Consider the following 14,708-nt stretch of genomic DNA (forward strand, 5'->3'; position numbering starts at 1 on the left):
TTTGCTAGTGTTGTCAAAATTACAGAACTGTATGTAAAGTTGTAAACCTCGACCATATCAGCGTAATGATATGGCTGAAAGAGAACTTTAATTCCCCATATTACATACTACAAGTCAAGAGAAAGTATCTCTAAACTGGTTCTAAAGGCAAACAATTAAGAAAAAAAAAAAAAACAAACAAACACTAAACGTAAAAGCCAAATTTTGCAAGAATGAGAGGTAATATTAGAGTACTAATTCCATCATTCTTTTTCCTTTTTCTTTTCTTTTTTTTTTTTTTTTTTTTTTTTTGAGACAATGTCTTGCTCTGTCACCCAGACTAGAATGCAGTGGTACAAACACAGTTTGTCTCAACCTTCAGAGCTCAGGTGATCCTCCCACCTCAGCCTCCCAAGTAGTTGTGACTATGGACTATAGGCATTTGCCACCATATCTGCCTTTCCGCTCCCCCCCCCCATATAGGTGGAGTTTTGCCATGTTGCTTAGGCTGGTGTCAAACTCCTGGGCTCAAGAAATCTGCCTGCCTCTGTCATTCTTAATGGATCAACAACCAAGAGTGCTTAAAGTTATTAAAGAAATAAAACTGTAAGCATATATATGTTTAAGAGTTAGGGAGGTAATCAAAGAATAAAATGTAAATACAGTGAAAAGCAGTTACCCCCAAGGAATGACACTTGGGGATAAGTGGAGTTTCTTTCCATTTTAGATCTTGGAATTTTTATTTCCTTGTGCATGTAGTATTTGTATAATAGCAATAATAATATGAATGACATACGGACATAAAAAAATTTCCTGCACATATTAAGTACAAAAACAAATACTAGAGTAATATTTATAATAAAGCATCATTTATATTTTTAAAAAATATAGCAGTGGCAACATATATTTAAAGATGTTAACATAGCTATATTTATGTTAATGCTTACAAAGGACCAGATGGGAAAACAAAGTGAAAGAGAATGTCTACATTTTATTTCATACAGCTCCACAAAGTCTGAATGAGAATACATGTGTGTTCATTTATTATTTATTCAATCATTTTCTTCCTTTTCTTTTTTCTTTTTTTTTTTTCTTTTTGTTTGAGACAGAGTTTTGCTCTTGTTACCCAGGCTGGAGTGCAATGGCGCGATCTCGGCTCACCGCAACCTCTGCCTCCTGGGTTCAGGCAATTCTCCTGCCTCAGCCTCCCGAGTAGCTGGGATTACAGGCACGCGCCCCCATGCCCAGCTACTTTTTCTTATTTTTAGTAGAGACGGAGTTTCACCATGTTGACCAGGATGGCCTCGATCTCTTGACCTCGTGATCCACCCGCCTCGGCCTCCCAAAGTGCTGGGATCACAGGCGTGAGCCACCGTGCCCGGCCCCTTTTTTTTTCTTTTGAGATGGAGTCTCACTCTGTCACCCAGGCTGGAGTGCAGTACCACGATCTCTACTCACTGCAACCTCCACCTCCAGGTTCAAGTGATTCTCCTGCCTCAGCCTCCCAAGTAGCTGGGATTACAGTGTATGCCACCGTATCTGGCTAATTTTTTTTTTTTCCCCAGTGGAGGCAGGGTTTCACCATGTTAGGCAAGCTGGCTCAAACTCCTGACCTCAAGTGATCCTCCTGCCTCAGCCTCCCAAAGCGTTGGGATTATATGCATGAGCCACCATGCCCAGCCATTTTTCCCCCATTTTTAAAGAAAAAGATACATGACTATATAATTAGTAGAGACAGTCAGTTGGAAGAAAGAATAGTTTTGGCCTCAGAAAAATTTGGATTCAAACAAAATCTTCACCAGGTAATGTCACCTTGAACAAGATATTATACTTCTCTAAGCTTCAGTTTCTTTTTTTTTTTTTAAGAGTTTTACTGAGATTTAATTCATATAGCATACAATTCACTCATTTTAAATATCTAATTCTCCTTTGAGCCAGAGCTGCAAAAAGAAAAAAAAAAAAATATATATATATATATATATATATATTCAATGTATTTTAGTACGTTCACAGAGCTGTGTCACCATCACCACAAACTAATTTTAGAGCATTTTCATAGCCTTAAAAGAAGCTCTGTCCCCATTAGTAATCAATCTCCATTAATTTTTTTTTTCCTAGAAAAAAGAAATGAGTGCCAGAATGAGAGTCTACTATTTAATAGCCCTGCAATAAGGAATAAACAAAATACATCAAATCTGCCAGCACAATGCCTGGACCTTAGTAGGCACTCAAGACATGCATTTCAAGTCAAGTTCAAGACATAAATGATAGAGACAGACATAAATAAGCAAAACCTGGATGTAATAAGAAAGTTTAAGAGGTAGGTAAAGCCTTTCAAGTACTCAGGAACCTGCTCGGATCCCTAGTCTCAGAGTAAATTCCACAAGTCATAGCCTTCTCCTTAATTCTATTAAATCCAAAAATCAAACAAACAAACAAAAAACAAAACAAAACAAAAAAATTCAAGTATCAAGTCAAAAAGCACAAGTTTGAAAATGTCAGCATTTGGGGGCATATTTTAGAGTAAAAGTTTTAGGAGAGATACATCCTCACTTCTGGGGAAAAAAAAAAAAAAAAGAATTGAATACAAGAAGCAAAGAGTACAGTTCCTGGGAAGATAACAAGAATGCCAGAAGTTCATATTGGACAAGCAGTTGAAACTATACTGTCATGTTTCTACTTTTCAAAGTGAAAATAAACATGACAGGTGCTCATTTGGCTGTTCAAGCACTTTCCACTTAAATAGCAATTCCTCAAGCTTAGCAACTGCAGCCTGAAGTTATAATTTATTACTGGTTTCTGTATTATTCCCTTGCCTCGGCAGAAAGCAGAACATAGCACCTACATTTCAAGACCCATGAGAGGTAATAAAGCATAATTATTTTTAATTTATGATTAAGCCATAAATTATATGTACTTTTTACTTTGCTTGGTCATTCAGAGGTTGGGGAGGAAGGGAGTGGGGTCAGGGAAAGAAATAACAAGAGCCTTTTCCTTTGAATAAAATGTCTAAATCAGGACAAAATTGAGGGACACCTGGAGGATTTACAAAGATACAGTTTCCACGTTCAGTCCCAAGGGAGCCCTCGGTTAAGTCAAAACTCCTAGAGGCCTCTGTTCTTCCTGCTCACAGGGCTACAGAATCCAAATAGAGTGGCTACGTTGAGTCAAAAAATAGAAGCATGGCAATTTACAGCTTCAACCACTTCAAACATCTCTGGGCTCTGGGTCTTGCTGCCTCTAAGCCATAGGTATTTCAAGGAAGGTGAACTTAATCTATAAAAAAAAAACTACTGGCCAGGCTCTAAAAGTAAAACCGGCCTCAACTAAAGTAAGACTGCTTACTACAGGGTTCTGATCACCAATGGACCAGATGTTAACTCTTCTCATCCTCAAGAATCCATTGGTAAAACTTCCCTTCCTTGTAGTTCTTATATGTGGCAAATATATGTATGGAACAGCATTTTGCAAAGGTGACAAAACTCAGGGCACGAAGCAGGATACGAACACAGCTTTCAGCATTCTTCCATCACCCCCTCGCCTCATTGGTTCTCCAATACGCCACGGTCCAGTTCCCACTCTTCACAAGTCTGCACTTTCAAATTAAAGCTTGCAAAGCCTGTTCCCATACATTTTCTCATTTGTACTCACAAAAACTCTGGGAAAAAAAGTATCATTAAGCTCCCATTTTACAGTGAAGGCAGAGACTCATAGAGGCACTAGCAATACACAGGCAACTGACAATGCAGTGAGTCTGGGACCCGATTACCTGATAGAAATCCTATGGTCCTTTCATTACTCTACCCTAAACTGTCGACTAGGTAAAGCAAAACCAAAAAAGAAGGGCTGTGCATTTATATTTCTATTGCAGTTTTCTTTCTTTGCAGTGGAATTTTTACCTGGCAATTGAAGTTTTGAAACTGTTGATTGTTAAAATAATGACAGATACTTGAAAGTGATATTTAGTTGGGCTTAAGAAACAAAGTAAATAGAGCAGAGAGAACAGAGTCATGAATGCTGTCATGTAAAGAATAACACTAATAAATTAAGGGGGGAAAGGGGAACTGCTTTTGCCCCAAATATTTACCTAGCACTCACCTTTGTCCTGAAATATCCCACCTCCACACCCAGCTCCTGGTTAATAAACATAATTTTGTTGATGTCCCCTGAACTGTATAATCTGTTCCACAAAAAACAAACCCACAGTTTGTCTCCAAGCCACTTTTAAGTCCCTAACTCCCTGGTTACATTCAGTCTATGGAAAACATCTGTGGCAAAGTAAATCATCCTACTCTGAGAAGACCAGAGTGTATTTTTTTTTTTTTCTCTCTGAGTGTGTTTTGAAGTCCTGGTTGGAAAATTAGTGAAAATTGTAAATCTATTTGCAAATCTGGTCATGTCTAACTCTGAGATTAGGGCAAAGATTCCAATTTAAAAGTAAAACCGTGACAACCCTAGTTAAGCGTGTCCTCAGGCACTGCCAGCAAAGCCTCCACTCACTTCCACAGGCAGTGGATTTATTACAGCACCCGACACGTTCCCCATCAGACACCCCTGGAGTATTTACTTGAGACAGCAGGGTTCAGTCGGCACTTCCTCTGCAGACCAATATATTATTATAAATTGAGCTAAACTGTTTCCTTTTCATAAGTGCTATGAAGTTCAGATTTCAGATACCAACACGGGGCTGAAGTCCCTTCCTCTACGGGGCTCCTTATGCTATTTGGATTTAAAAGTAAAGAGAAAAGGCAGCATTAGACTATGGTTGCTTTTACTTTTCGAATTTTTTAAAAAAGAGATGAAGTAAGATTCATTTCAGAAATTAAATATGACATCCTAATAAAATATATATTCTAAATGCAGACTTTGGGATACACTGTGCTGTGTTTGGCACAGTTCAGTCGGATACCAACTATCTCACCTCCATCTAAAAACAAGACATGGGAAATCAAGAGAAGATTTTACATTATGTCTTGGATATCAGCTCCTGTAACACTAACTTCTTCTGCTTACCATGTACAACAGCTCAAGGGGACCCAATGCATATTTTACAATGTATATTCATTATAACACAAAAATCAAATGAATAATGTCATTATTTAATATTTTGATTATAATCCCTTTTTTTTTTTTGAGATGGAGTTTCATGCTTGTTACCCAGGCTGGAGCACAATAGCACGATCTTGGCTCACTATAACCTCTACCTTCTGGGTTCAAACAATTCTCCTGCCTAAGCCTTCTGAGTAGCTGGGTACAGGGCCCCCACCACACTTGGCTATTTTTTTTATTTATAGTGGTGACAGGGTTCTACCACATTGGCTAGGCTGCTCTCAAACTCCTGACCTCAGGTGATCCGCCCACCTTGGTCTCACAAAGTGCTGGGATTTCAGGCATGAGCCACTGCACCCAGCCTATAATTCAGTTCTTAAACCCTGAGAAACCCATAACTTTAAGAAAACTAAAAAAGAAACAAACAGAACATCGTTATCTTTTCTTCCCTTCCTGAACAATTTAGTCCTAAAGCCATTAGGTGAGGCACAGACAACATGCCAGGGGAAGAAGGTGGCACAGGAGCCCGGAGCAGGGGTCAGTGCCAAGCAGGTGAGGAGGGCATCCCTGTGGGAGGAGGAGGAGTGGCCTGACATGGGGCATCAGACCCTGAGAGGGATAAGCTGATGAGATACCATCCATGCTTAATATTAGCTGGGTAGCCATGATTAAGTAACTACATAAATTTAACCTCAATTTCTTCGTTTGCAATATGGCTAATATTTGCTTCTCTGGATTACTGAGAAGAATAAAAGAATGTTTGTCATTAATTCCCAGTAAATCTGGTTTTTATTCATATTACTACAATTCCAGACATATCTATGTACAGAAAATGACTGAAAAGAAATATATTAAATCAGGCATGAGTCTGATTTTCATATTCTTTTTTCCTTTCACACTTTCCAGAGTTTATCTCAAATAAGCATATATTGCTTTTTTGGTCAGAAAGAACACATAAAATATTATTAAGTATATGTAATTTTTAGAGTACCTATTTACTACTTTTATTATTTATTTATTTATTTATTTATTTATTTTGAGACTGAATCTTGCTCTGTTGCCCAGGCCAGAGTGCAGTGGCATAATTTCAGCTCACTGCAACCTCCACCTGCTGGGTTCAAGCAATTCTCATGCCTCAGCCTCCCAAAGTGTTGGGATTATAGGTGTGAGCCACAGTGCCCGGCCATTTTTATGTTTTTTTTTTTTAAATTACAAAGCTATTTTAAAAGATATCATTCCGGCTCTTATTTCTTTGAAAGATATACATTGCTGATAGAAACTTCTGAACAAAGTAACCAAAGGAAAGTGATTTGTTGGCTAATATTAATACCTATTAAGACTCAGGCCAAATGTCCATATTTGGGTGGTACAAAAACAACATGAAATAAAGTTTACCTACAAATGACACTCAGTGAGGGGGTAGGGACTTCAGAAAATAAACTTACTTTCTGAGGTCAGGCAGGACAAGACAGTAGGGAAGAGAGAACCTTTTAACACTGAACACATTCCCACATAGAGATTTCAGTGGATTTCAGTGTACTGGGATCAAGTTGAAATAGCCCAATCTAGAACAGGAAAAGCACTGCATAAGATGCCTGCCACCCATTCTGGTCCCTGTTCTACCTCATAACTAAGTGAACTTATGAAGATCACTTAAAAACAGAACATTATCTGCCACCTCCCTCACAAAGCATACGGGAGATTTAGGCTGCTTATGTGACACTGATGTGTAAACTGCAAAGCAATGTTCAAATGGAAGGCAAGAGATTAAGGGCATACTTAGATAGGTGTTCAACAAATGCAGAAATCTCCCCATGAGAAGAATTTAAGAGGTAAAGGGGCATTGCATTAAATGCCATTGAGTCAACACGATTTGAGAGAGTCCCTAAATAATGATCTTCCGATCCTCCTGCAGACATTAAGGAGAAAGTCTCAGACTAGTACCACTACACGGTTAACACCTCTCTAATCGTTACTAATCTCCCTTTTTAACAAACACAAAATAGGACTCAGACTCAGATCTCCAGCAAGCGGAAGTAGCAGGCACTTGGTACTGTTCTGGTTTCTCTATATTTTTGTTTCTAAAATCCTTCTAATTATGCCTAGTGATACTAGATTTCCATTTAAGACAGTAATGTAAAATCTCATGTTAAAATAAATTCGATTCGGTGAAAGATTAAAAAGTTACTTTATTTAGGCAGAAGTACATGGATATGACCAAAACCTTGAAGCTGATGAGCTAAAATTTGGAAAATGCTTAATGGCAGAATGGTCTAAAGAGCTATTCCATATTCTGAATTCCAAAAAGGCAAGAACCAAGATTCATTTACCTCCAATATCTCCCCTGAAACTTTACACAGTACCTGGAACATAGTGGACTCTAAAATACTCAATTACCTGAGAATCAACTCCTATCATAATTACTGGGCTTCAGCCCTGGTTCTTCCTGGCTCCAATCAACACATGAGTAGATTTCTCCAGGTAGATAGGAGTGAGATAAACCACAAATAATCAGGAACTAGAGCCAACTAGAGAATAAACCCTGAAAAGCTTTGTGAGTAAAAAAGAATACTGTTTGCACATGGCACACTGGAAAACAAGTAGAGAAAGTCCAAAAATAAAATTAAGAACTTACAGCAAAGAAGAAAAAAACAAATGCCACTGCTTCAGTTAGCCTAACTACAGCTGAGATATTGCCTCCCAAAGAACTAAACGACAAATCGAGAGAAAGGCCCCATTGTCAGGTCAGCTGTTCCTGAGAAGAAACAACACTCAAAACTAGAAAAAACTCTCTCACTACTAAAAACTAATACAGACAGAGAAGGATTTTTAAAAGTTTTACTGACAAGTAAAACTTGACTGGGATGATTTAATAGCTCTGATAAGAATCCAGAAAAATGATTAGCATATTTGAGAAACTTCACATCTACTTAGAATAAAAAGAAAAACAACTTTAAAAAATTTAGGGCCAGGCATGGTGACTCATGCCTGTGGTCCCAGCACTTTGGGAGGGTGAGGCGGGTGGATCACCTGAGGTCAGGAGTTCGAGACCAGCCTGGACAATGTGGTGAAACCCCGTCTCTACTAAAAATACAAAAATTAGCTCGGTGTGGTGGTGTGTGCCTGTCATCCCAGCTACTTGGGAGGCTGAGGAAGGAGAATCGTTTGAACCTGGGAGGTGAAGATTGCAATGAGCAGACATTGCGCCACCGCCCTCAAGCCTGGGCAACAAGAATAAAGCTCTGTCTCAGGAAAAAAAAAAAAAAATTAGCAATATCTCAGAAAAGAAAACCTAGTTACATGTTCTTATAAAGAAGTTTCATTATTCATATAAAATACTCCAAATGTTTATTTGATAAGACATATCCAAAATATATACCCAATAATCTAAATTTAGACACTAGAGTTTCAATATAATTTTGATTTTCCAAAGATTACCAAGCATGAAATAGCAGTCTCCTTGGTGAAGGGGTATCGCCAAACCAGGGGTCTCTATGTCCCATGAGATCTTAAAACCAACATGCCAAGTATCAGGATCTCTGCCTTCGAGATTAGAGTCATCATCACTTTCCACTTCTGGGCCTGCCAAAAGAGAAGAAAATGATCAGAAAGGAAATGTTTAAGCTTCTGGATTTTACAATGCTTATTTTAGAAAGAATTGACATTTTAATAAAATATGAATATTAAGTGAAACATATCTTTATGTCATATTTTTACAAGATATTCTAGGATAGTTTTAACATGTCATTAATTTTTTTTCATCAGGAAACCTTAAATAGGCCAGGTGTGAAGGCTCACGCCTATAATCCCAGCATTTCGGGAGACCAAGGGGGTAGGATCACTTAAAGCCAGGCGTTCAAGACCAGTCTGGGCAAGAAATCAAGAAACCCATCTCTACAGAAAAAGAAAAAAATTACCTTTTAAAAACAAAGAACAGATGTAAAGACAAAATATGTACTTAGGAAATAAGATTGAACATCACAGAACTGTCAGTTCTCCCTAAATTCATCTAGAAATTTTACATAATTTAAATAAAAAGATCAAAGGGATAGTTTTTCTAGGTGAGTGGGGTTAATAACTAGAAAAGTTGTTTCTATAACACAAATGGAAATATAAACAAGCAAAAATAGCCAAGGAATGTTTTTCTAAATATATAAAGAACAACCACACATCAATAAGATAAAGGCCAATAGACAATTTAAAAACAGCATGTTATAAAGACATAATACATAAAAGGAAATAACAAACATATAAAAATATGTTCCGACTTATTCACATAAAAATGCATATTAAAGCCAAAAGAGAAGCTTTTTCACCTATCAAATCAGAAAAATCAGTTTCAAGACAATACAGTATTAGTAAGAGTACACAAAATGGCACACTCACACTCTCTGTAGAGGACAATTTGGCAATACTATCAAAATTACAAATGCATAAGCTCTCTGACTTTTACAGAAATTACACTTTTAGAAATGTATACTAAAAGTCCTATATTCAGGGGTTGTAAAATGACTGTTGAGCAAGTATATTTATTGTAGTATTGCTTATAAGGGCAAAAGATCAGAAATAACTCAAATGTTCATCAGTAGGTTTCTGGTTAAATAAATCATCATCTCTCCAGACAATAAAATACTATGTAGTCACCAAAATAATATGACTATATACAGATATGGACATATCTAATATATTTTCAGAGAAAAAAATAAATATACTATATTCATATAAAAAATAAAGTACAGGCTAGGTGCAGTGGCTCACACCTGTAATCCCAGCACTTGGGGAGGCCAAGGCAGGAGCATTGCTTGAGCTCAGGAGTTCAGGATCAGCCTGGACAACATGGTGGAACCCTATCTCTACAAAAAAAAAAAAAAAAAAAAAAAAAAATTAGTCTGGCATAGTGGCATGCGCCTGTGGCTCCAGCTACTCAGGAGGCTGAGGTGGGGGGATTGCTGGAGCCTGGGAGGTCGAGGCTGCCATGAGTTGTGATTACACCACTGCACTCCATCCTGGGCGACAGAGTGAGGTTCTGCCTCAAAATAAATATAAGTAAATAAATAAATAAATTTCAAGCACATATAATATTTCTGGTAGGATACTCAAGCTGATTTTTCTGGAGGGATAATATAATATTGATAATACCTCTGGAAGGATATACAAGACTGGAATATAACATTTCTGGAAGGTGAATACTGAAGACTGATTTCTCTGGGGTATAAGACTGACTGGGAGACACACCAAAAAAAGAAGGTATACACTATGTTTTGCTATATCAGTATATAATCATTATATAGTGATTATATACTATATAATCACAGCCCTGCAGGAACAACCCTACCTACATAAAACTTTTCAAAGTTAATTTAAAAAATATTTATTGAGCACTTATTATTCACTGGGCATTGCGCCCGGCACGGGGGATATGTCACTGACTGAAACAAAGAGCTATGTCCCAATGGAGCTTTTCCTTTTAGTGGAACTGTAAACGTGCATCACTGATTACCATGAAGGGGACATTTTACATTTAAATTCCACCAAACTTTAAACTCTTGTACTAGACTCTGATCTTTCAGGGCAGAGTCTGTTTTGCTATTTCATCCACAATTACAGCCCTAGTAACTGGCACAGGGAAGGCATTCAATGAACACCATGGCTTGCTTAAACAAAATGTTCTTTTAGTTCACACTATTCACAGTAGTTGTGCTAGACGGCAGGGAAAGAAAATGTTAATTTGGAAGAAAAAAAAAAACAAAAATAACCTCAAATTTAAAACCAAAGGACATAAGAAAGCATGGCATTGCTGCTAAACTAGTACAGTGCTCAGTACTGAAGAAGTTTAGAGAAGAGAGAGGGTCAGCGACAGAACTAGAGCAGAACTCTTAGAGAAGGTCAAACCTGCAAGACTGGCAGAGGGCAGAATAAGAAGTAATGAGAGAAGACAAAACAACACTGCATGCTTTCCTTGGGCTGTTTCATGTACATATCACATAAACAGTTTTAAAAATGCATGCATCCCAGATGACACACACAGAATCCCTAAATTCTGAACATCATACTCTACAGCCAACTGTGTAGAAGGATCAAAAGCAGTAAAAGGAAGTAGAAAAAAAGAACTCTCCTTTATAACTATTCATTCACATTAATTTGCACTAGGCATGGTGAAAATGAACAAGTCAGAAAGCCAAGTTCATGGTCTCTGCAAGGAAGGAATGTTGCTAAGTAACTTTTAAGGACACATCTTACTTTGGATATTCTTCAGCCCCCTGAGTTTGCTCTAAAATCTAATACTACTATATTAACAGAATCTCACCTTTTTCTTAATACCTGCCATTCTAATACATGTTTTCTCAAGTATTTTCCAATTAAGAGCATCTTTTAATTGGGTTTTTTAAAGAACAACATTAAAAGTCTAAAGCCATTTCCTAGGTTAATCCCAAAAACACTTTTTTAGAAACCCTCTAGAAGGGGAGTGATAAATACCTTAATATCAGGGGACATGACTGATTGGGTGATTGTGGCTTTTTAGAGCCCTAGTGGAGAAGAAATCTGAAACTTTCTCCAAGTTCAGCAGGAAAGAGCATTATGATCAACAACTGATGTCTGTCATGGGCACTACAAGGGTTAGTCAGCAGCAGCACCAGCGCTAGGTAGTTGCTATCCACATCTGATGACATTCTACAAGCACTTCTTATTTATACATAATACATAGTTGCACTTGAAAATACCAGAATTTGCCAAACTAGAGCTCGTGGACCAGAAAAGAACTCACAAAGGTGTGTAGCTTGACCTGCACCACATTTCCTTAATAAATCTAAATGAGTTGTTAACTGATAAAAGTTGTCTAACAATCCAACTTCTCAGCTACCCTTGAATCACAAGGTCTGCTATCACTGAGCCAGTCCCAAGTGGCTATAGGGAAGAAGTTGCTGCTCATTTTAGACAAGGGATGTGATCTCTGCAAGCCAGTCCTCACAGCCATTTCACTTTACTCATTTGAGGTACCTGCCTAGATGCCATAGCAAAGTCTGTGACTCTTGATCTAGGGCTGGGTTGCGGTGATCACAGGCAAATCAATCCCATGACCTGCATTTGTAAAATAAAGTTTAACTAGAACACAGTAATGCCAATTCGTTTACATAAATAGCTGCTTTCAAACAGACAGCAAGGTTGAGGAGATAAGACACATACTATAAGACCCACAAAGCCAAAAATATTTATTTCTGGCCCTTTAGAAAAAAAAAATTTGCCAGCTCCTATTCGAAAGTCTTGATATTTGTGATTTGATGTCTGCTGCACATTTTAGTAAAGAAGTTGAGGTTGCATAAACTAATTATGATGTAATATGACTAATACCTAATAATATAACATGACTAGTGATACCATACAACATAATAAAATAATTAATGCTAAATTAGTTGATATCCAGATCACTTTAGCAAAAGAATACTGATAAATTCAAATATCAAAAATTATGTTGGCAGAGTGCAGTGACTCCCACCCGTAATCCCAGCACTTTGGGAAGCCAAGGTGGGTGGATCATGAGGTTAGGAGTTTGAGACTAGCCTGGCAAAGATGGTGAAACTGTCTTGACTAAAAAACACAAAAATGAGCCAGGCACAATGGTGGGCACCTGTAATCCCAGCTACTTGGGAAGCTAAGGAAGCAGAATCACTTGAACCCAGGAGATAGAGATTGCAATGAGCAGAGATCACGCCACTGCACTCTAGCCTGAAAAAAAAAAAAAATTATTATTATGTTTGTGATAACCCAAGACCTCAGGCTGCTTCATTCCAGGGGACCCTAATGATGACAGATATAGCAAACAGCACAAGAAAAAAAAAAAAAGGAAATATTTTAGGAAGGGTTTTTCACATGTCCCCTTCTGGTCAAATCAACTATAACTTCTACCATTGAAATCCACACAAAATTAAAAAGAAATGAAAAGGAAAACAACTATAATGACTTTTAAAATAAATAATTTTTAAACTACAATGAACAGTTTTCGGGAAGTTTTAATGCCACCACGTGTGGACATTCTAACACATGGGAATCTTTATAGGCTAATAGTCTCCTTGACTACTTTCCTTTCTAACTTTCATCCTGGTACTCTTCTCAATCTGGCCTCAATAAAATCAGAGACAATAATTGCAATCAGTGTTTCTTGATGTCTCCCCAAAATCCAGCACCTTTGAAATCTGCTTATTAAAATGACATTTTGGTGAGAGTTTTTCCACTCCTTGGGCTGTGTAGGGAGGAGGAAAGTTGTACATCTGATAATTTTTTTATTGTGAAATACAGTGTTCTTACTTCTCAATGAAATCAACTTGTAATTACCTATAGCAACTGTAACTGATTACTCTTGCCCCATGTTATTTTGGCAACAACCAGAGGCAACAGGTTCTTACTTGCCTTTAAGCCTCAATAAAATTTAAAAGATTTTAAGTACCTCAGGGTTTGGTCCACTCCCAGCTCCCACTAACCAAACTGTTAAATAAGAAGATGTGACAAAATACAAAAGACTGTTAAGTTTAAAAGTCGAATTTCAATTGTCGAAAACTTCCCCCCAAAATTAACCAATTCAGTGTTTTATACCAGCTAGTTTTTGAGAAGAAATTAATTCTATTTAATAAAGGACAAAATATTTTGTTTACATTTTTAATTACAACCACTGCTCTATAGGAAACAAAGGCTTAAAAGCCAGAGTATGACAGTGGAGACTATGGAGATAATTGAATAAAATACATCACAAAAAATTCTGTACCATATTTAATAACATACATAATACTGTATTGCAAGAACTTCCCTCATAGGTTAAATATATATCCATCATCACCACACACTTTAAAATAGCTCTCCTTCCCTCCTTCCCTCCCTTCCTTCCTTCCTTCCTGCCACAGTATTGCTCTGTCACCCAGGTTTGAGGGCAATGGCACAATCTCAACTCAGCCTCCTGAGTAGCAATGATTACAAGTATGCGCCACCACAACCGGCTAAGTTTTTGTTAAAAATAGCCCTATTTCTTATTCTCTATTCCCTATTTCCTTAGCCAAGAGCTAGGATATAAAAGATTCTTGGCTGGGCGCAGTGCCTCACACTTGTAATCCCAGCACTTTGGGAGGCAAGGCAGGCGGATCACCTGAGGTTAGGAGTTCAAGACCAGCCTAGCCATCATAGTGAAATCCCATCTCTACTAAAAATACAAAAATTAGCCAGGTGTGGTGGCACATGCCTGTAATCCCAGCTACTCAGGAGGTTAAGGCAGGAGAATCCATTGAACCCAGGAGGCAGAGGTTGCAGTGAGCCAAGATTGTGCCACTATACTCTAACCTGGGTGACAAAGCAAGACTTCACCTCAAAAAAAAAAAAAAAAAAAAAGATTCCCACCCTAATGATTACTTCCTCTGTTTCCTTAACTCCATACCTAAAGGAACTTCAAGAAGGAGGTCCTTTCCCATCCATGTGACAGATCTTCCGCAGGAGAAAGTCACAAGTTGTAGATGGTCAGCTGGGATGATGGAGTCTAATGATGCCTTACCTATCCAGTGCTGATCTTTGACATTCCCATTTCTGGGATGGGAAATCCATTTTGCAGAAATGAAGGGAGCCAGAAGGTGAAAAGGGAGGCAAATGGCATGGTGTGTGTATAAGAACACAATCAGTTCTGGGTTGCAAGAGTGTTACAT

General features: G+C 37.8%; 1 protein-coding gene across 2 annotated transcripts in view; it reads right to left on the bottom strand.

Moving 5' to 3' along the window:
- FTO (FTO alpha-ketoglutarate dependent dioxygenase) overlaps nucleotides 1-14,708 on the bottom strand; it is a 410,140-nt gene that overhangs the window by 264,497 nt on the left and 130,935 nt on the right. For both annotated transcript variants that reach the window (XM_003937274.4, XM_074402846.1), the window contains exon 4: nucleotides 8,467-8,610. In XM_003937274.4, coding sequence (XP_003937323.1) covers nucleotides 8,467-8,610 — 144 coding nt within the window. The remainder of the gene's footprint in view (nucleotides 1-8,466; nucleotides 8,611-14,708) is intronic.

This window comes from Saimiri boliviensis, chromosome 1, assembly GCF_048565385.1.
Source record: "Saimiri boliviensis isolate mSaiBol1 chromosome 1, mSaiBol1.pri, whole genome shotgun sequence".
Taxonomy (NCBI): Eukaryota; Metazoa; Chordata; class Mammalia; order Primates; family Cebidae; genus Saimiri; species Saimiri boliviensis.